At 35.2% G+C, this 21781-nt stretch overlaps 2 protein-coding genes across 2 annotated transcripts; both read left to right on the top strand.

The window, feature by feature from the left end:
* The first annotated feature begins 300 nt into the window (after positions 1-300).
* On the top strand, positions 301-16614 carry LOC140860356 (structural maintenance of chromosomes flexible hinge domain-containing protein GMI1-like). Its single transcript, XM_073263342.1, has 38 exons — positions 301-556; positions 990-1385; positions 1471-1500; positions 1655-1741; positions 1817-1872; positions 2298-2378; positions 2860-2932; positions 3539-3594; positions 3706-3811; positions 3900-3968; positions 5288-5374; positions 5461-5505; positions 6036-6171; positions 6307-6368; positions 6503-6631; positions 8305-8395; positions 8499-8533; positions 9288-9363; positions 9519-9698; positions 9888-10046; positions 10246-10267; positions 10356-10467; positions 10560-10676; positions 10832-11146; positions 11241-11350; positions 11778-11949; positions 12028-12136; positions 12234-12328; positions 12575-12697; positions 13242-13308; positions 13790-13875; positions 14037-14318; positions 14391-14723; positions 14846-14960; positions 15198-15387; positions 15463-15603; positions 15816-16133; positions 16223-16614. Exons 2-38 carry the CDS (start codon positions 990-992, stop codon positions 16473-16475), a joined length of 4914 nt encoding a protein of 1637 aa, XP_073119443.1. The 5' UTR covers positions 301-556; the 3' UTR covers positions 16476-16614.
* A 2286-nt stretch (positions 16615-18900) lies between these two features.
* LOC140862678 (uncharacterized) lies at positions 18901-20435 on the top strand. The gene is made up of 3 exons (XM_073265711.1): positions 18901-19641; positions 19719-20007; positions 20392-20435. The coding sequence occupies exons 1-3, from the start codon at positions 18901-18903 to the stop codon at positions 20433-20435; spliced, it is 1074 nt and encodes a 357-aa protein (XP_073121812.1).
* Positions 20436-21781: the final 1346 nt, after the last annotated feature.

The following is a 21781-nucleotide window of genomic DNA, read 5'->3' as shown; positions in this document are numbered from 1 at the left end:
TTTGTTTTTGACATTCACCTTCCTTACATGTTATAAATTTTACACTCGATAACTGAAATGAATGTCAAGTACGGAAAGGGTAGAGGATGTTATTGCAAAAAACCCTTATATTATATTATAGTTAATATAAATATATTAAATAAAAAATGAAATTAAATTAATTTTTTGTTTGCTTAACACAAATATAATATTTATTATTGTTGTTAAACATATAATGGATTTATTAATTAAATAAATCCATCTCTATAAATATTTCCAGAAGAAGAAGGCCAAGGGTCTATGAAGTAAAGCATCTTCGCAATCATTTCTCCCGCAACAGAAAAAAGGGGGCGCATTTCACACTCAGCGCAAGTTAGCGAAGAAGAGCCACCTCTGTTCACGCCTTTTATTTTTTTCTGTTTTTGTTCCCTGAACTTAACTTCATGCACTGTTTCCACTGGCTGTCTTTTGCGCTACCTGCCGTGTGAAGCACAAATTTCTCGGTCTTTCTCTGTTGAACACATTGCTTTTTCTGTTGAAAGGAATAATCTAACTTTGTTGTTGATCAACGAAAAAGGTAAGCTCAAAAGTTTTTGTAGGAAGCCATTTCTAAGGGAACGTGTAGTGTGGGAGTGTATTTTCTTTGTAGTGTTTTTTTTTTTGGAAATGGGTTTAGCTTCATGTGTTCTTTTGTTTGTTTTTTTGTGTAAAAATCGGAGCTTTGTTGGTGTTTTTAACTTTTTCGTTGATCACGACGATAATGTGTTGTTATGTGCTTTACGATCACAATGATGCTGTGTAGTTATGTACTTTTATGGAGGTATGACCATACGAAAGTTTTAGTTGTTTTTGAAGTTTTTTTGTCCATCTATTCTTGTTTTGATTTTGATTATTTGAACGTAGATTACAAGTATGTAAGACTTCCCCTTTTGTGAGTAGCCCAAGAAGTAAAATGAAAGATCAAGTCTAGTTAATGAAGTATTAATTTTAAGAGATTTTTCTTGACGCAGATGTTCTCAAAAGCACCTCCGAGCATTCTGGGCAAGAGGCCTAACGAAGAGTCTAGCATAGAAAGGCCTAAAAAGAGTCCCTTTGGAGATGTAAAGGTCGAAAGTGATGCGCCTCTTGCTAGCAAGAATTTCTGGTTTCACGTTCTTTTGCCCAATGGCACGACCCTTGAGCTCAAAATGACTGAGCGTCGTAGCCAGATGCCAATTGAGGAGTTTATAGATGCAGTCAAAAGAGAGTACTTTAGTACTGAAAAACGAACTGGATCTTCACAGAAAACAGGAATTAACTGGACTTATGCAGATTTGCATTTTACGGATGCAGACGGGAACAAGATCAGAACTGAAGTGAAATTTCGTGATTTGCTGCCTAATAAGCGGCATATCCTTGTTCTTAATGTGAGATAATGTTTAGACAATCAATTATAAGTATATGTATGTTTCCATTGAACATATTCATAACTGTGTGCTCACCTTGATATAGGATGGTTCGGCTGAGCCTGAAGCATATGAGGTGTGTTGCTCGGATTGCATTTTGAAGTTATGCTATTTTATGATAAGAGGCTTGCCGAGTTTCCTAACCCAGAGATACGGGTTATTTGGCTGTCATGTTTCTTGATTCATACTTGGTAGTCTTCTTATTGGATTGTCCACTTTTGGCTTTGTAGGATATGTGGGATCTCACCCCTGATACGGAATTATTAAAGGAGTTGCCTGATGAATATACATTTGAAACCGCCCTTGCGGACTTGATAGTAAGAATTTGATGTGATTGGCTTCTCTGTTTGATATCAATAGTTGGTCACCAAAGGTATTAATATGTTGACTAGGATAATTCATTGCAAGCTGTGTGGTCAAATCGCAAAGTCGAGAAAAGATTAATAAGGTATGCCATTTTTTTTTCAGTGCTCGTACTTGAATCTAGATAACTGTTGGTTTGTTATCTTTTGGGAAACAATAGGATAGGAAAAATCCAGATTTCAAACTCTAAGTTGGAGAGAGTCGTGCTTAAAAGGATGCTAACAAATAAAATTTTATCGAGAAATGTAGTAGAGGAAAAAACTCAATTCCCGAGCATAACAATTTGAAAGAATTTGAAGGAATTCTGCTGGTTGCAAATTAACTGTCGTGTGAACACTCCCTTTTGTTGTATATGCACAAATAAAATTAAAGAGCTGCTGACTAGTCTATTTTCTTTGTTGTGCATCTCTTTTATATTTAGCTGGCCTATTTTAGTTTTTTACTTTAAAATCAAATTCTTCATCTTCTCATATGATTTGATGCTCACAAATGTTCTTCCATTGTATGCAGCGTGGAATTGCGTAGAAACAGAATTTCTATTTTCGACACCGGACCAGGAATGGATGGCGTGAATGAGAAAATTGTGAAGTGGTACAATGTTTTTACATTCTTGGGACATGTAGATGTATCTGTTCAAGAAATTTGATTCGTAAATCTTCTTGTAATATTATCTAACCTAAATCGGTTCTTTTTCTCAAGTCATTTGACGGGAAAAACTATTTTGGGTTACACAAATGCGAGTCCATTCCTTGTTTTGATGCTTGTAATGTTACGTATGCTCATCTGTTGAGAGCTATGTTCATCAACAAATCAATATTTTAGTTTAGAGCTTTGCTGCTTCTTTTTGGAAGTATTTTTGGGGTCAGACAGATTTGTCAATATGGATAGCTCGATAAGTGTGAACGTACACGTACACATGAGGTTCACTAGTTTTTCTCTATGCTTCTTCCATTTTGCAAGTTAAAAATGTTGTGTATTTTCTTTCAAGCTATCATGTTAAGCTTATCTGTTTAATTTTGATTTGATAAGTTCCTTTCCGTCACCATTATCTCATTTTTTTTACATCATCCAGGGGAAAAATGGGAGCATCCATGCACAGAGCAGAAAGGGAACAAGCCATAGGGGGGAAACCACCATATCTAATGGTGATAGTAACACGTGCACTATCTTATTGGTTCTTGTGAAAGATATAAATTACCTTGTGGTCATTTGTGTACTCCATTCATATAAAATTTATGGTCCTAAGGGACATGAGTTTTTTTTCCAGTCGCTAAGTATGCGAGGGTAATATGTATGAATCTTGGCAAGCGTGACTTGATTTTTTCTTTTAGAAGATATTTTGAGAAACATGTTCTGGTCTTCATCTTACACATTTTGTAAACCTTGCAGAAGTTCATCGCATATGAGTTCCCCTTTGGATCACCAATACACCATTGAGAAAGTCTTCAAATGCCTTGAACCCTTTCACCTTTATATCCTCCCTTCTGTGTAAACAGCTCAAACTTTTTTATGAAGTTCCCGTGATGCAGACGTATCACTCTCTTGGTCCAACTTTAATGGATTATCCTTAGAAAAGAAAGAATTAAAAATTTCCATGAAGTTGCCTTGAATCAAAATAAACTCTCTTGGGGGCCGACTTGAAATGGAAAGTACATGAAAGGCTCAGATTTTTGTGTTATCTTTTTCAACTGGTAGATTTGCTGTTCTTTTTTGTAGTCCCTCGTTAATCTTTTTGTCATGGTGAATTGCAGCCTTTTTTTGGAATGTTTGGCTATGGAGGACCTGTTGCCACAATGTTTTTAGGAAGGTATGAAATGCAAAAAATATACATGTGGTACATGTTCTTTAAAATATATTAAATAATAAGAGCCACTACCTGGGAGGAATAGCTTTATCTTATTTTTGCAACCATGTGTAGGCATGCTGTAGTCTCATCCAAGACCAAGACCTGTAATAAAGTTTTTACGTTGCACTTGGAAAGAGAGGCATTAATAAGCCCTTCAAGAACAGAAAACCAGTGGAAGGTAACTGACATATTTCTATGATTTCATTAATGGCTCTTCCTCCCCCTATAGCTGCTAAGTCAGAACTTTTTCCTGTCATTCTCTGAAGACAAAAGGGGGGATGAGAGATCCTCTTGACGATGAAATGGTTAAATCCCGTCATGGAAGCTTTACAAAGGTGACTTTTGCTTCACAGTTTTCCTCCACTGTTATCATTTTAAGTTGCAATAATTTTTTCCTATTCAGTTCTCAGTGCTGATTCATTTGTCAACCTTTATTTATAATTTTTTATTTGCATTATGACTTTTGATTTCGTGGCTTCACTGTAAGAGAGTATGTCAATGTAGTTGTTTTTGAGCAATGCCTGAAAGACATTCATTGCTAATAAAGTTCTGATGGAGAGGCAGAGAGCGTGGCGTTATTAAAATGAAATGCATTGCATCTACTGTTATGATCACTTAAGCCACATGACAAGCATGTACATCCATCGATCCCATTCTACAACAAAGGTGAAGTAGATGCACACAGTATGGGACATAGACTATCTGGATTGTGCTATCTATCCAGTAACATGTAGAAACAATGATAATAGGGCTATATCCTAGGTTTATTTATCTTTTACCTTCTTGCGTTTTTGAGGCAAAGTTAAAATTGAAGTTCTGCAGTTCTTCTTGCTCATTTCCATGGTCAGCATTGTCATTTATACTTGAAGAGTGCAGCATTGCATATCTATGATACAGTCGGTTTTTTTTGTCTTTTTTTTTTTTTTAAATCCGAGACTGTTTCCAGGTTTTCTAAATACAGATTTAGTGGAAAAAGCATGATATTTGCATGGAACAATATGAAAGTCGCTCATAAAGACAATACTCAACTGGCTTCTTGACTAAACTCTGATCGAGCAAGTCGAATTTTATTAGCAAAAGTTTACTTTGTTTTTTGTTTGATAATTAATATTGTTGCTGCTAACGCTGTCCCTTTTCTCTCTTTTTAAAGCTCCTGCTGGCTGTAAGTAGTAGTTTGAAGTGTTAATTAACTATTACCAATTAAAATGCAGTGTTTATCTTCATCATTCTTTTCCAATTTCAGAAGTAGAGTTTTGCACAAGCTGACAGATATCATGTTGTATTTCTAATTTTGGTTAACGTTTCATCATTATTGTATTGTAATTTTTTCGTGTTAGGAAATAATTGGATTGCTAACTAAAACTTAACCTTTGTTCGCGCCATGCTAACACCACCATTTATAAAACTTAACTCTGGCGTTTTAAGGTTTTGTGATAATTTGCTGTTATAGCATAAATTTGAGCGCCTTGCTAACCAAAGCTAAAGGAATAGAAGATTAATTTTTATGGGCTTTTTAGATCACAAACATATTCTACACGTCAAGAGGCAAATCACATGCATATTTCTTTGTTTTTTTCCTTTCTTTCTGGGAATATTGGTTTCTGATTTGCTAATTGCTATTCGGAATTATCGTTATCGATGTCTACGTTCACAGGTTGACATACTGGAGCCTAAAACAAGTAACGTGGATGTAAAAAAACTCCAGTGCAAATTGAAAGACATTTACTTCCCCTATATTCAGGTTTTTCTGCACATTATTATGCTCTTCTGGCTATTTCTACCATCAAATTTTTTTTTTTATCATTTCCTTGTCATTCTGTTGGACAGTGTGACGAAATGTCAGGCAAGACAAGCACACCCATTGATTTTCAGGTGAGTTTAAGACTCGAACCAAATTTTTGGTGTTTTCCTTTGGCAATTCCCTATCTGATGTTTCCTGTATCATGAATTGAATGCACCTACTGGTTAACTGTCTGCTTTTCCATGTAACAAGATTGAGTGTAATTTAGGGCTTCTGAATATAAACACCTTAATCAGTCAGTGTCGTGGCTGTGTGGTTCAAATGTCAAGATGGATTCAGGCACTCTTCTATCGTCGTAACAAATTTTGCAAAGGGATTCCGGAAATAACATCATGATGTAGCTTAAATGCCCAAATGATGCTCTCAATAATTCTGTGTATTCATGGAAGCACAATTCACAATTTTGTTCGAACCCTGTTTCCTCAGCCGTAACTGAGCTCCATGTCATTTTTTATTCATTCATTCGGCTAGTTTTTCTTTAAAGATATTGATGTGAAGGATGATTTTTTTCTCATTTCGATGAAAACTTGAGTTACTCATTTTAGTTTCAGTGCAAAGATTTGGCTTATGGTTTTAAGTAGAAAATTTTCATAATGAGCAGGTCAATGGAATTAATTTAACTGAAATAGAGGGAGGGGAAGTAGCCATAACGAACATGAATTCTTGCAATGGTCCAGAGTTCACACTGCTACTTCACTTTAGCTACAGCGACGATGCTTCTTCACAGACTTGCCAAAGTAAGCACATGTTTTTTTCGCTTCGATGATAACTTATATGTGTGATACTCTTCATGTGATGGCATGAGTGCCCTGATGTTGCATGTCTCATTTTGTACGACGGTCTCTTAAAAAATATGATACCTAAATCTCCAGGACAAAAATCATTTCTTGATGCAAATGCCCGGCTGAGGTGTGTTTACTTTCCAGTAATTAAGGTATGAGCAGAACTCCTGTCCATACGTTCCAAATGTTTCTAGATATTGTTGCTAATTTGCATGCATGCGCCAGCGTCGGTGGAATTATGAAAGCATGCTCTTACCCAAACTAATCCGCTTTTGGTTGGTTTCAGGGAGAGGAGAGCATCACAAGAATAATTGATAAGTTAGATGCTGATGGATTTGAAATCAGAGAGACCTTTGATAATTACAGCAGGGTTTCTGTCAGGCGCTTGGGTCGTCTCTTGCCAGATGCCCGCTGGGTGAGTCAATTCAACTTTCTTTTAGGCTTTTTTATTTTATTCATTTCAATCATTATAGCAGCTTGAAGTTTCTAGAGTATCCTCGTGGCTACATTTTTGAAAATCTATAACTAGAATCATGAATATTGCTTATGCTTACAATTATTATAGCACCTTGCAACTTTTAGAGTATTTTCTGAAGTGTCATAATATACTTGGCAAAATAATATGATTGGATCTCTATTGCACTCAAATTCAGTGACTTGAGAGAAATATATAATTAAAATGGTAAGAAACATATAAATAAATGTTACGATTTCGAGCTTTTCTTGCACTATGAAATCTAAAAATAATTATAACCTTTATGTTCGAAATAATCGCAAGTGCACGACTCAAGTTATAGTATAACGTATGACATTGAATACGAGTATCGTGCATAGAAACTGTATCACACAATTTCTACTTTTCGTAGCAAACTTTGTTAGCAAAGCTCAACGAAAAATGACATGTTTAATTCAACTATTAGAAAATAAACAATTTCTGAAACTCAAGCTCAAATAACACCAAGAGACAAGTATGCAGGAAATTTGAAAATCAAATATTTAACGAATAAGTTAGAATTTCGGTTTACCTTCCCCTTGATTGAATTAAATAATTAACTTCAACAATTGATTCGTGCTTTTGACAAGACTCCCTAAATTATTAACGTACTGTTTCAATTTATGCTAAACTAAATCGACACTTTGAAATAGCTAAATCTCTTCAAGTGTTTATCATGGTGATTGCATGGACGTTCCTTGAAATCTCCTAGCTTTCGACCTATTGGACTATCAATATCAACATGTATCCAATTTCATATTTCCATGCAAATTTTAGATCCACGGACTATGTTATTCGTTCATATTGTGATTTCTTCCATACGAAACCAATCACAATATAAGATAATGAAGAAATTAGCTATGCTTCAATAATTCAAAGAAAAACAATAACACAATCAAGCACTTGTCAAAGGTCAAAGATATATTATTATGGTTCAAAGTTTGGGGTAGGATCCCTAAATGCCAACAAAATAAATTTAGCTATGCCTAGAATCCATAATCTAATCACAAGTTAATGTTTGATAAAAAAATTAAATAAAAGATGACAAATGTTGAAATGAACGCAGCACACCCATTCTTTGTCTCTTCCTTCCCTCCTGATTGTGGCCGTCCAAAATAGTTTTCCAAACTCTAATTTTCAGTTATTTGTATCCTCCAAGATTCCAAACTTCCCATCTTTCTTTTTTTTTTTTTTTCTAAAAAAATATTTCCTTTTTTGATTTGTGTATCTCGCCTGGGCAGCAACTTCTCCCGCCCAGGCGCGATGACTTTTGGTTCCAACCTGGCGAATTTCACCTGTTCCCCCTAGGAACAGAAACTTTCCGCCTAGGCGTATCCTGTTTCTCAATTTTTTCTCATCACCCACCTGGGCACAAAGCCTTCTGTCCAATGCATAAAAATCGTCCTTCCCTAGCTCCAATTTCCGGCTTTTTCCTACATGAAGTCTCAAATATGTGAGTAAAGTCCATAAAGCTCAAAAATTTAAATTTTAGATGAAAATACGGAAGACTAAAAAATTTCATGCATTTTAGGGACTAAAATAAAATGAACTATTTTAGTATGCAATTTTGACTCCTATCATTTACTTTTCCACAGACTTGGCTTCCATTTATGGAACCAAAGGCAAAGAAAGGTGAGAAGGCCCAAAATCTGAAACGATGCCGCTACCGTGTCAAATGTTTTATAGGTATATAAAACCCAGTCTTGGAAACAGGATATTTCTTTTTCTTTTTTTGTGGTTTTTGGCATGGATGTATATTTGTCTTAGGAAAGCAATTTTATGGCTGCAGAGACAGATTCTGGTTTTAATCCAACACCATCCAAGGTATGAACTCAAGTATCATCCATTGCATATTAGATTGTTTAGAACCACGTAATACATCGATTTCATCGTAACATTTTGATAAATTTATGAACATTTGATTGTTAACCTATTTCTGTTTGCTCATTGAATTTTATTAAGGCAGCTACAGAGCCAAATTCTCTATTCCAAAGTGGAATTTTTAGTGGATGATAAGGCTGTGATGTTTCTGAAGATATAATCTCCATTACTTTTCATGTACTAATACATGTTTTGCATAGCCAATGATGTTTCTAACGCACACGTGTGAACTATGTGAAAGGGAAAATATTTACTCATTACTCATATATGAACACATGTTATGCATTGTATATGTCCATTCGGTTTTTAAATTGCTATCAAATGAAAAAAGGTCTAAAATCTCAAATCCACTTTTAGTTAATGTCTGAATTCCTTGTTCAGATCATACAATTTGTGTTATATATATTGTCCAATTGTTATGATTGCATGTTGGAGTTTCTTTCAATAGCTGCTGTTGTGTTAACCGAGTCTGCATTAATGATCTGTTAAACTTAAATATTTATATGAAAAATATGTTGTTTAAGATCATGACATAAATTGTGTTATATATTGTCCATCTGTTTTTTCGGTTGCACAATGAAACCTTATTTTGATGGGTGCTTTTGTTTAACTAAGTTTGCTTCGGTGTTCTGTCAAAGTTAAATGTTTAATATAAAATATGGCTCCACCTAAAATAAAGAATTATGAAATTTTACAGACAGATTTAGCCCACCATCACCCATACACCAATGCATTGAAGAATTTTGGCAGTGGGACCCCTGTAAATGGGAAAGGTAAAGTTGTTGGTTCTTCATATTCAAAAATGAAATTTGAACTTGCTACAAACTAATACCGACAACCATTGAATTGAGTCTTATTATTGCTCTTTAAAAATATTTTTGAAACAAATAGATTTTCTCAAGTAAACATAATTTTTCATGTCATGTAGAGGTGCAAATTGAAATCTGGAGAGATGGAAAGAAGTTGACTCTCACAACACTGGAAAAACAGTACAGTGATTGGATTTCGGAAATGCATGATCTCTATGATGATGAAATTGAAAGTGGTCTGGATCAACCCACTATTCTTATTTCTCCAAAGAGTAAAAAGCTTGGCTTGTCTTCGGATGGTAAGTTTAGCAAGAGTAATCTAATGGCTCACATTACTTTTAACACAATATATTGTTAGCAAATGATTTCCTCTTCGTTTCTGGTTTTTATTTAAAATGTTCATAATAATAATAATAATAAAATTGAAAATTACGACTTATTTTTTCTTGAATGTGTATACCATACATGATGAAAGTTTGTACACTTAGTTGTTAGGGTTCATAAAGAGATTAAGAGAAAAGGGACATGCTGGAAGGCAGGTCAGAGGATGAAGATATTAAAGGGGGCATGTGCTGGATGCCATAAAAACAATGTATTTGCTACACTAGAGTACATAATCCTTGAAGGGCTTCTGGGGGACGCTTGTGGTAAGTCCAGTGTCAATCAGGAGAGATTGTGACTTAGTTTCTATTTCGATACTTCTTATTGGCAGTTATGGTGATCTTCAATGTGATCTACTTGCTGATGTGTGATATATTGATATGTTTCAAAATTCAACCTCTGATACTTTTGATTTTTTTTTTCACTGTCCTTATCATCTGATTTTTTTTCTTCATGTCAAATTAGGCGAGGCTCGACTGATTTGCAGGTTGGTAGCTTTATTGATATTTTTATTAGACTTGGTTTATAGTTATGAACTAGTGACAGTTCTTACCATAAAAATTTTCCTCGGTCAGGCCACTCGGTCTACCTGAAGGAAAAGGTTGCAGTCTACCAAACAATGGAAACGATGTCCTTGACATTTGCGAGTCTCTATCATTACCAATTAGTGTGATTGACTCGGAAAAGGTTAGCCACATGTATCTTGAAATTGGTCATATTATGGTTTTACTCTTTATTTGTGTATCAAAAGTTAGTGACCCTTGCACCCCTTGAAACAGTGTGTAGCTGTCGGTGATATTGAGTGGGAAAGCCAACTTGATAAACATAGGCAGAAATTACCTTCTAGCATTGATCTACTAAGTTTTGAAGAATGCCAAGAATTGGAAATTGGAGGGGTTAGTTGATGCCATTACTTGTCTACTTCAATTTTCTTTAGGGTACCCCCAAGCCTCAGTGGCATGAAAGGTTTTCACACTTGGGACCCAGCCTCAGAAAACTCAACCATCTTCATACAGCTTCTGTTTGGATAACCATGTACTTCGATTTACAGGGATTCCCTACGGATGTTATAGAAGCTGGAGATGCATTCCCTCAGAAAATTGTGGCTGTAGTGCGACCAAAGGCTTTCACTTCTGCCTCCAGTCCTAAAAGATTGGACCAGAAGTTCATTGTGAGAGAAAATTATGAGATGATTCTAGAAGTCAACTTCAGAGTTTCTAAAAAGAGTACCAAAAGTGATCATATTTGTTCTGTGAGGATTAAACCCTCGTCCCACAAGGGGTTACAAGGCTTATACATATTTCTTTTGAGTTCAAAAATTGAAAAGTTTCAGAAAGCCGGGTTATATACATTTTATTTCTCACTGGTAAGTGCTATGAGAAAAATTATGTTCATTGAATAATAAAATGATGTGGAACCATTTGTGATACACTTCTACATTTGCAACTTCAATTTATTAGGCTGATTTGAAGGATGTACGTTTTCGACAAGTAGTGCAAGTTCAGGCATTGGCTGAAATTGGTAGTTGGAGGCTTGTGAATCATAGTCAGAATCCCCAATGCACAATCAGGTGGGGCCCTTCATTTTCTATTTGTGGTGATCCAATCGTTCTCTTCCTTGATCATCTTATAATAAGCCTTGTATAGTAGATATGTTTCGCGAATAGTTGTTCTACATTCCAGAATATTATAAATGAAATTTTCAGTGGTTTTCTCCTGTCGTTAAAAGTGTACGTGTGGATGTTTTCAACCAAAATTTTTAACAACATTTCCTCAATGAGCATTGGTTTGATACACTAGAATGCTCTGATGCACAAGTAAATCTTAATGTTAATATACGGTCCTTCCAATACTCATTTCTCATCAATTTTCTGTATAAATCTTTTTGTAGTTATTTCTTGAGAAAAATCCTGTAGTTTGTTTGCCTTAAACTAAAAATTGCTCAACTTTTTGTTAGTCATATTTTTTCTGAGGTGAATTTGTAATTTTGTTGGACAGGGTTGGTTGTCGCACCTCAGGTTTTTCAATAGCATGCTATGATCGATACGACAACAGGATCCCTTTCACTGGCACTCCAAGACCAACTATCAAACTTATCAAAGGCGGCCATGTTCTTGCTCAAGTACGCCACATGAAAGTAACAGCTGACAAGTCAATCATGATAATTAAGGTAAAAGCTATATTTGTCCCCTAAAATCTATGTTCATTCACAACTGTGCAGTACTTACTTGTGCTCAAATTGTTTTAGGACATTGTTGTTGAATGCCGTGATTTGGATAAGATTCGTCCAAAATATGAGGCTCACTTGAAAATAAGCTCCGAAGACAAAGCACTCTCTGTTGATTGTCCTTGTCAAGGTTTTTTGACTTCCTCATGGCTTCTGCATTACACGAGTAAATTTTTTTAATACATATCTCCTATTGATTTCTCACTCGAACGCCTTTCTATCGACAGTCCTTCCAGGACCTCCCAAAAAAATAACTACTCATCCACCAAAATTAAGAAAACAATTGCTTCCAGGACAAATTATTGAGAAACTGATGCTCGAAGTACGGCGATCCTCATTCCTCTTTTGTATGCCTTTTTATTTCTATCAGTAAAATTTATGTTGGTCAATGGTAGATTTTTCCAAAATGGTTGGCTTTTGGTGAATGATTATTGAGTAGTTGAGGAATCCTCTTATTTATTTACAAAAATAAAGATATATTTTACCAAAATCACGGAAGTTTTGAAATGGAGTCGAACCTGAATTGCTACTATTGTATTGATAATGAGAAATTCACTTTTTATTGCAGGTATTTGATGAATATGGTAACCACGTTAAAAAAGATGAGAATATTTTGTTGCGAGTCGATGGATTCTCATTTCAAGATGGCAGCTGCGTTGTTCGCAGTGTGGTTACTGATTGTAACAAAATGGTATGTTCACTTTCTGGACAAGCATACAAGTATATTTTCTGAAGTACTACTCTATAAACTTTGGCACTCTTTTCAAGTGCAGCTGCTATGCTGGGGATCATAGTCAAAATAAAACTTTTGGCTGCAACTGGCAGTTATTGGGTATAAGAGTAAACTCGATGTAAAACCTAATGCTTTATTAGATTTCATATAGAGTAATAACAAAATATCTAGCTACAAGGTTCACTTCATACTTTACTTTGAATGACTTATCTAAGCTTTACTTAATTGAATCGACAAAAAACTTAGAAAACCATTTAAAACAAGACTGAATAAGTAGTTTGGTTTTTATATGGTCATGAAAGCAAGGATTATATATTTAAAAAAAAAGAAAGCAAGGATTATTATTTAAATAGATTTATTTACTTTTTTTCTCTTGTTGCATTATTAAGCCTGCTTTTTAGAATGATACTATGGAAGTCAAAGAGGAACAACATTACTTTTGAAACGTTAAAATGCTATTATAAAACATTTGTGTTTTAACCTGAATTTTTTATGCTGACAGGTGGATGCCAGGGGTTATGTGGACCTGAGCGATTTTCTTAAAGTGTCAAAGGGATATGGCAAAGATGGTAGGCAGCTTTATCCTTTTCTGTTGTTTCCTTGGTGCTTTGTTTCCTTTGCATCTGTGTTCTACATCTGCTAGCTTAAACTTAATAGTTTTCAAAATCTCTCAGCCTGAACTTAATGATTCCATTTTCTAATAAATCTCGAGATCTCCTTACGTTTGACTTTAATATGGCAGCTATCCAACTTATTCAAAGCTTGCTTTTTCGATTTCATTATTAACAAAAAACTTCAGTGATCTGAAATAAATGACTCGAATAATCCCTCACTAAAACTAAGCCTGATTGAGGGGTGCTAGCAAAGGTACTAGAATTAAAGAAAGTGGATGCTGTCATGTGCTAGGATTCTGAACCAAGCTTCCATTTTCTGATTCACCAACCATAAAGCTCTTTTCACTGGAAGTTTTATCATGTACTTGCTTATAATTCTTCATGCAAGCACTCTTATTCTAGAACTAGAATTTAAGGTTATATGTTCTTATTACAGTATCCCTCTCTGTGATATCCAAAGACAAAGTTATATTCAAAATGGAGTTTCAAACTGAAAGAAGAGAACTTCGGACTGAGTCAAAGGTTTGAACCTTTTTCATTGCAGCCTCCGACACCAATGATTGGGAAATTTGAAACTTTTAAACATAAAAACCTCCCAATGTTTTGTTTGAATTTCCTGTCGGTTTGCTTCATTTTTACTATTTTTTTTAACCTTTCTACAATGTTGTGTATCTTGGAAACAGATTTTCAAATACCGTGAAGCAGGTTCTGAATTGGAGAATATCATGTTTGAAATTGTCAATTCTGATGGTGTTGTGGATGAAAATATAAATGATAATGAGAAACACGGGCAAATTCATACTCTTACACTAAAGTCAGATTCAATGGATATGGATGATTTTGTGCGATATAGCTTCTCCCGTGGGCGCTGTACTGTTCGCTCTATTAATCTTCCTCAGAGAAAAGGGACTTTCACGTTTACAGCTTCTCACTCACGTTATCCAGATCTGAAAGTGGATATAGAGGTTTTGACAGTTTCAACAATTCTTCTTTCGAGTTGTCGGGGCACACTTACACAAGTCAATTCTTGTATGTAGGTTCATGTTCAAAATGATAGGGGAGAGAATCTTGAAGTAGGGAATCATGAAGATTTCGGGGATCCTGAATTCTTTCCCAAAACTTCTTTCAGAAAGGTAATGACACCCCTGCGGACACCTACGCTCGATGTTCCAGATGTCGAGCCTGTTAATGTTTCTCCGCATGGTTTGAAGGAAATTATATTACATTCGGATTATTCAAGTTTAAAGAATTCAAAACTGGAGGATCAGAAGGCACAGACTGAAAATTCAGATCCAATGACACTGCCAGTTCATGGGTTAGCTTCTCAGGATAGAGGAGATTTTACTGGGCATTCGTTGCTTTGCTTAAAGGTAAATTTATATTTGCAGATATTTGGTTTTAGGTCTGAAGTTGCCAGCATAAGTTGATTTTCATGATAATATTGTGCATATATCCTGCTTTTTCCATATCTTAGAAGAGTTTTATGATCCAGGAGCTTGAGGATGATCTTGCTAACTGCGGGTTGACAATTGGTAAGCATGACAGTGATTTAAATATGCTAAGACAGAGGCAGTCAACACTTCAGCGACATATATCAGATCTCAAAGGTGCACACTTTTTTTTGTTTATTTGATACCAGCCTTTTATCTTGTCCAAAATTTTTTTTCATTTGGAGTAATTGTCTCCTTAACACAGTAAAAATAAATCGGCATCACCAGCTCAGTTATTTTGTGACACCTATCACTCATACTTAAGAAAAGTTGTGGAAATAGCCTGTTTTAGCTCGTTCTGTATGAAGTCTTCTATTTTCTTTACATTCTTGATAATCATGGACTCCTTTTCAGCTCTTGTAGTAGAAGTTGACGCAATGAGCACATTTGGAAAAGATTACATTGAGCAGAAAATTGAAAGCAGAGGTGATTCTGCGTCGGCTTTTGTTTGCAAATTTAGGAAACTAGCATTGGAAGAGAGGCCAAAAGGCATACTTGGGGTTGTAGCTCTTCTTGGATCAGTTCAGACCATCGAGCTTAGCAGGTTAATTCTTGTTTCTCTGAACTTAGAGTAAGTGAATTCATGGTAAAGTTGAGCTGTATTTATTTTCTGGTGTAGGATGTTGGCACAATATCTCGGTGAGGATCAGATGCTCGCGATAGTGTGTGAAAACTATGCAGCTGCTGAATCCTTTGATACTCGTTTCTCTAGCAAATCTTCAAGTGGAAGATATCTTACTCTGTGCCTAGAGGATACAAGGTATCAAAAGCGGCATAATTGATTCATACTTCATAGTCTAACAATTTTAAAATTTGTCATCACATTCTCCAAACCTGATCTACAGAAAGGCACAATGGTATCCTGGATAACAAAGATTGTCCTTACACTTGGTTAATATCTCTACTTCTAAGTAATAGTATCTCTGCTTTCAACTAATAATAACTTCCAAAATTCTATGATTGCGATTTCAGGACAAATGGCAATCAGTTGGAGAGTGATTCCCAAAATCTGGACTCCTTGCAGGAGCCTACCTTGCCAAATGGCTGTACCCCGCATGGATTTCTTGGATATGCTGTTCGCTTGGTAAACACGGAAGCAGTTCATTCACAGGGGATAACGAAAAGTGATCTTAGTATTCGACAAACATTATTGTGCTGCCTCTTTGGTGGGCTTCAAGTGTATGAAAACAAGCAGTGTATGAAAATGGCACGAGCCTGCATTAGGGACGGAGCAATCTCTTTAGATGGTGGCATCATAAAACGGAACGGACTGATATCTTTTGGCAGCTGGTAAATATATACACAATACACTGTTTCCGTTTTTGTGTTAAGCCCCAGAATCTCAAACGTTATCTTAATTTTTCTGCTTTTAAAATCAGGGAGCAAGTTACACCAGATGTCATATTTCCAGTTGTGAACAAGATGCCCGTTCCGTCTGCAAGTTTTAAAGCTTTAAAATGCATGGTAGAGAGGGAATCGGAGCTAGCAGAAGTAAACCGGGCTATACACGATAAGAACACATTGTATAAAATAGATATGGAAATTTTCCAACGATCGCGCAACAGGTATAACCTCTACTTGACTCGAATGCAATCCGCTCCACAAAACAGCTGTATTGATATTTTAGAGTGAAACAAAGTTACCTGGGAATGGATCGACTCTGAAAGATGCGTGAATGCTTAGTTTGTTGGTTGTCTTGTGCTCCAGTGTTCTGTATTTACAATGTAACTAATGCAATAGTTAGATTGATTTAATATTTTTTCTCTGATCATTGTCATTTTTTTATGAAGTTGGGAATGATATTCAAAATTCAACTTCAGGCTGTAGAATCAGCTTTAGGGTCCTTTCTAGCTCCATGCTGAAAGGGGGTCGTTCGACCTTACAAAGAAGGGGGGGTATTACCGCCTCTGCATTTTCAAGGCTAATATTTTATATTTGGCCACATTGCTTTTTCATGGGCAGATATTAGCCTTGAAAATGCTGAGGGGTTAATGGTCGAATGACCTGTTGGAAGGGAACTAATCTTGCTCTATACTTAAGTTACAAGAATTTGATATATTTTAATTTTAGATTGCTGAATAAATTGATTCTTAAATCAGTTAAAATTAATTCTAAACCAAAATCAATCTAAGAGTAAATTGTTAATAAAATCCCAAATTCAAACATAACTTTCTTTTAAATTCCTACCCTAAAGATTTATTTCCATTCTTTCCCTAAGACCACCAAACTTGGTTAACAAATATTTAATTCTTGTACTTGTTTTCTGCCAGATTTTGTGTTTATTTATAGTATAGAGAATTATCAGAAAATTTTGGTATCAAAGCCTTAGGTTAAATATTCAAACATAATATTACCAAACTTGGTTAACAAATATTTAATTCTTGTACTCTGCCAGATTTTGTGTTCATTTATAGCATAGAGAATTATCAGAAAATTTTGGTATCAAAGCCTTAGGTTAAATATTCAAACATAATATTATTCGTTAAATTATGTTTATCTTTGGTGAGGAGGAGTGTTCTCTAAATTCATGAATTCAAACGAAAGTTTGAACAAAATTAATTTTATTTATATGGAATTATCAAACAAACAAATCTATTTAAAAATATATTCTATACTATTGATCCCATTATTGAGGATTAGGACACCTTCACTAGTTCTTAAGGAATTAAGAAATATGATTTCTAATTCCCGACCCCTAGAGATGACCTCAGATTCCTCTAAACTTTTCGGAGATCTTAGAGAAATCCAAAAGACGGTACAATATTGAAAGGAATGTGTTTACACGTGACTTAAAGAATTCTTTCCTAATTTACAACAAATCTTTTACTAAAGGATTTTGCCTTTCTAAGACTCATTATAATATATATATATATATATATATATATATATGTATATATATATATATATATATTTTCGTGTGCTAAATATATGTTCACATGGTCAAATTTATTTGATTCCTAATGAACACTTGTTTCTATCTTATGAAAGAACTCAATTAAGGAAAGTTTTCCTAGACCACAAAGATTATATATATTCAAGGGAAACAGACGAGCAACAGAGAGACCGATAGACAGAAAGATAGTTTACTGCAAGATTTTAGAGAGCTTGAAGATCGAAGATCATTGAAGAAGGCTTGAAGTAATTTTCGGCCGATTGTTGCTGGTATATCGTATTGCCGTGGAGTGTTGGAAACACTTGAAGATCATACAAGTGAAGTGTGTTCTAAGAGTGGTTCCTTGTCGTTTCAAAGTTTCGGCATACGTGATCTGACATCCTATTGGTTTTTCTATTTTGGTTTTTACTGATTTTTAGGATGTTATTTATTTTCTTAACTTGTTGAGAAAAATAGCTTTTCATAAATAATCACTAGTATTGATTTTTGTAATCTGAATATTTTTCTAATGATTATTTTGTCATGAGGCACAACACAAGTATTTGATACTTGTGAAAAATTATATGTGTTATTTATTATTTAAGTTTATTTATTTCGCTATATGTTTTCTTGAATTATTAACAACACTGAGAGATAACACTTACTCTAAGAATTTTACATTCACTATTTCCTGTTAAGACGTCAAATATCCTTACAAATGGCATCAGAGCCATCACTTGACGATACTACGTGTGATTTTGATTTTTGTGTTTAACAGGAAATTACCATGGAGATACCAGATCCCGGAATGAGTCACCGTCCACTGACCTTGGATGGATCTAACTTTTCAGTCTGGAAAGTGAAGATGCGAGTTTACGTCAAATACATTGATGAAAAAGCATGACAACACATTTTGAATGGTTGGAGTCCACCAAGGAGAACTGATGGTGAAAGAGACTTTCTACTCAAACCAAAAACTGAGTGGAGTTCCGATGAAATTCAATCATCAAACCAGAATGCGAAAGCTCTAAATGAAATATTTTCTCATGTTGATTCTAATATGTTTGCATTAATTACTAACTGTGTTTGTGCCAGAGAGGACAACTTCAAAAGCATTATGAAGGATCTGAAAGCGTTCGAAGAACAAAAAAGAGGATACTCACAACTCAGTTTGAAAATCTGAGAATGGAAGAAAGTGAGTCAATTGATGAATATGAACGTCGTCTAAGAAAGATTGAGAATGATGCAATTGATCTGGGAGAAGCAATACCAAATGAACGTCTTGTAAGCAAAGTGTTGCTATCTTTTCCCGCAAAATTTCACATGAAAATCTGTGCTATTGATGAAGCAAAGAATACATCTACATTAGGTCTGGATGAATTGATGAACTCACTGCGGACGTATGAGCTAGAGATGAACATGGAGAAAAAAGAAAAAGGTAAGTCAATTGCCCTTCAAATTTCAAATGACTCATACAAAAATTTTGTTGATTGGTCGCATGATCTTAATGAAGCGGATCTAGGATATGATTCAATTGCCTTGATCACTAAAAATTTTGGTGACTATCTGAAGAAGATGAGGGAAACAAAGAAGTTCAGACAGAAATCTAAATCCCTAGTCACTCCTAGCACTGAACGAACTTTGAAGATATGCGGACCAGAACAGGAAAAGTCATCAATCAAAGGTCAAGCAAGACCAAAAACTGAAGGAAAAGTCCCAACCATGCCCAAGAAGATTGATTCTGTGCAGTGTCATGAGTGCCAAGGGTACGACCACTATGCATACGAGTGTGCTAACAGACTTCGTAAATGTATGAACATCACCTTGAGTGATGATGAGTCTGAAGGAGATCACGAATCAAGTGAAGAAGAAGCTCACACTACATTGACTGTCATGATGCAAAATAAAAGCAGTGTTGCCCCAAGTGTTATAACACGTGGGTACAATACTCGCCAAAAGCTTATGTGCATGAATGCTTTAACAACTGAAAAACGGATAATCAGGAAGTTGGTGAGGATAAATTCTCTCTGGAAAATGTTCAAAAGATGTATGAAGAGTTGTATGCTGATTGGATAACAAGAAGCAAGCACAATACTGCTCTTTCAAAGGAAAATAGTGAACTGAAAGTAGTTGTTGATAAACTTGAAGTTGTTCTAAGCAGGAAGGACTTGGAATTGTACAAAATCAAAGATGAGCTTGGCAAAGAAACTGCTACACTTGTCGGGTCTAATTCAAGCAAAGCCAAGTTGGAATTAATATTGTTGATGAGAAAGGATGACAAAGCTGGTCTAGGTTTTGAAACAACAAATTTGAAGTGGGGGAGTCATAAAAACAACCTGTCTTCATCAAGGAGAACCGCCAATCTACAAATACTCCAACCATCATTACTAAGTCAAGTACTGTTCCACCAAAGCACAAATTTCTGCTTCGAGAACAAAGCAAAGAAATCGTAGGTTTGTATGTCATTACTTTCACAAACAAGGTCACATCAAGCTTTACTGTTTTAAAATCAGGTATGATTACATGTACTGAAGTAACAAGCAAATGTTGTCATCAGTGTTGTCCAACACTTACCATAACATTGCCAAGAAGAAAAACATTGTGAAAAGGGTTGGGTACCAAAAGCTAAATCTAACTGTAATGTTGTTTATACCTCTTTGAAAACTGATGTTGCAGGTAATTGGTACTTTGACAGTGGTAGTTCAAGACATATGACATGATCTAAGAAGTATCTTTCGGATTATGTTGAACAATAAAAAGGATAAGTGACGTATGAAGGTGGAGCTAAAGGAAAAATTGTTGCAAAAAACACTTTGAATGTGGAAGGACTGCCCAAATTCACAATGTCCTACATGGAGAGGGATTAAATGCTAATCTAATTAGCACTAGTCAATTATGCGATGATAACCTTTACCAGATCAGCAGACAGTTGTTATCAACTTGGAGAAGAAATTGCATGCAAAGATATCAAAGTTGATAATCTAGACTTATTACATCAAAAGTTAGGACATGCTAACTTCAAAGCACTAAAGAAACTGAGTAAGTTTAATGTTATTCGAGGCATGCCAAATCTAATTTCAGGAACACCTTATGTTTGCGGAGCATGTAAAAAAGGTAAACAAACTCGTGTGTCGCACCCAATGTTACAACACTTTAGGACAACACGCTGCCTTGAACTCCTGCACATGGATTTAATGGGTCCCCTAGAGGTTGAAATTTGTGGAGGTAAGAAGTACTCATTTGTATATGTTGATGACTTCTCAAGGTACGCATGGGTAAGTTTCTTAAGAGAAAAGTCTAAAACTTTCGATTCGTTCAAGAAATTGGTAACAAAAACTTCTAACTTACTTAATTTGAAGGTTTCCAGAATTAGAAATGACCATGGTAAAGAATTCAAAACTCTTTATTTAATCAGTTTTGTGGAAAAAAAGGTATATCACATGAGTACTTAGCCCCCAAGATACCCCAACAGAATGGTATTGCTGAGCGCAAACCGTACCTTACAAGAAATGGCAAGGGTAATGCTAAGCTCAAAAATATTGCAAAAATATTTTGGGCTGAGGCTTTGAACACTGCATGTCATATTTCAAATAGAGTTTATTTGAAGAAAGGTTCTACTCTGACATCCTATGAGATTCTCATGGGAAAGAGGTCTAACCTCAAGTACTTTCATGTCTGTGGGTGTATGTGCTATGTGTTGAATGACAGAATGCAACTAGCCAAGTTTGACTCAAAAAGTGATAGATGTTTATTCCTTGGTTATGATTCAAATATTCGTGCCTATCGGATGTTTAATTTGAGGACTAGGACGATTATTGAGTCCATTAATGTTGTATTTGATGATTTTGAAGATTTGAAAGGAAAAAAGCTGAAGATGACATTGATGATCTGCTGGATTTCATCACACCCCAAGAGAATTCAAGTGTTGTCCCATCCAGCACAATACCTAGCCCAACACTGAGACCAACACAAGAAAATGAACAGAATACTAAAAATCAAGAGGAATCTGAAGAGGAAGTGTACGATGGTTAAAAAGATATTTCAAGTTGAATTCAGAAGATTCATC

This window comes from Henckelia pumila, chromosome 4 (assembly GCF_033568475.1).
Source record: "Henckelia pumila isolate YLH828 chromosome 4, ASM3356847v2, whole genome shotgun sequence".
Classification (NCBI taxonomy): domain Eukaryota; kingdom Viridiplantae; phylum Streptophyta; class Magnoliopsida; order Lamiales; family Gesneriaceae; genus Henckelia; species Henckelia pumila.
The sequence above is the reverse complement of the archived record's forward strand: the minus strand, read 5'-3'. Positions and strand labels throughout refer to the sequence as shown.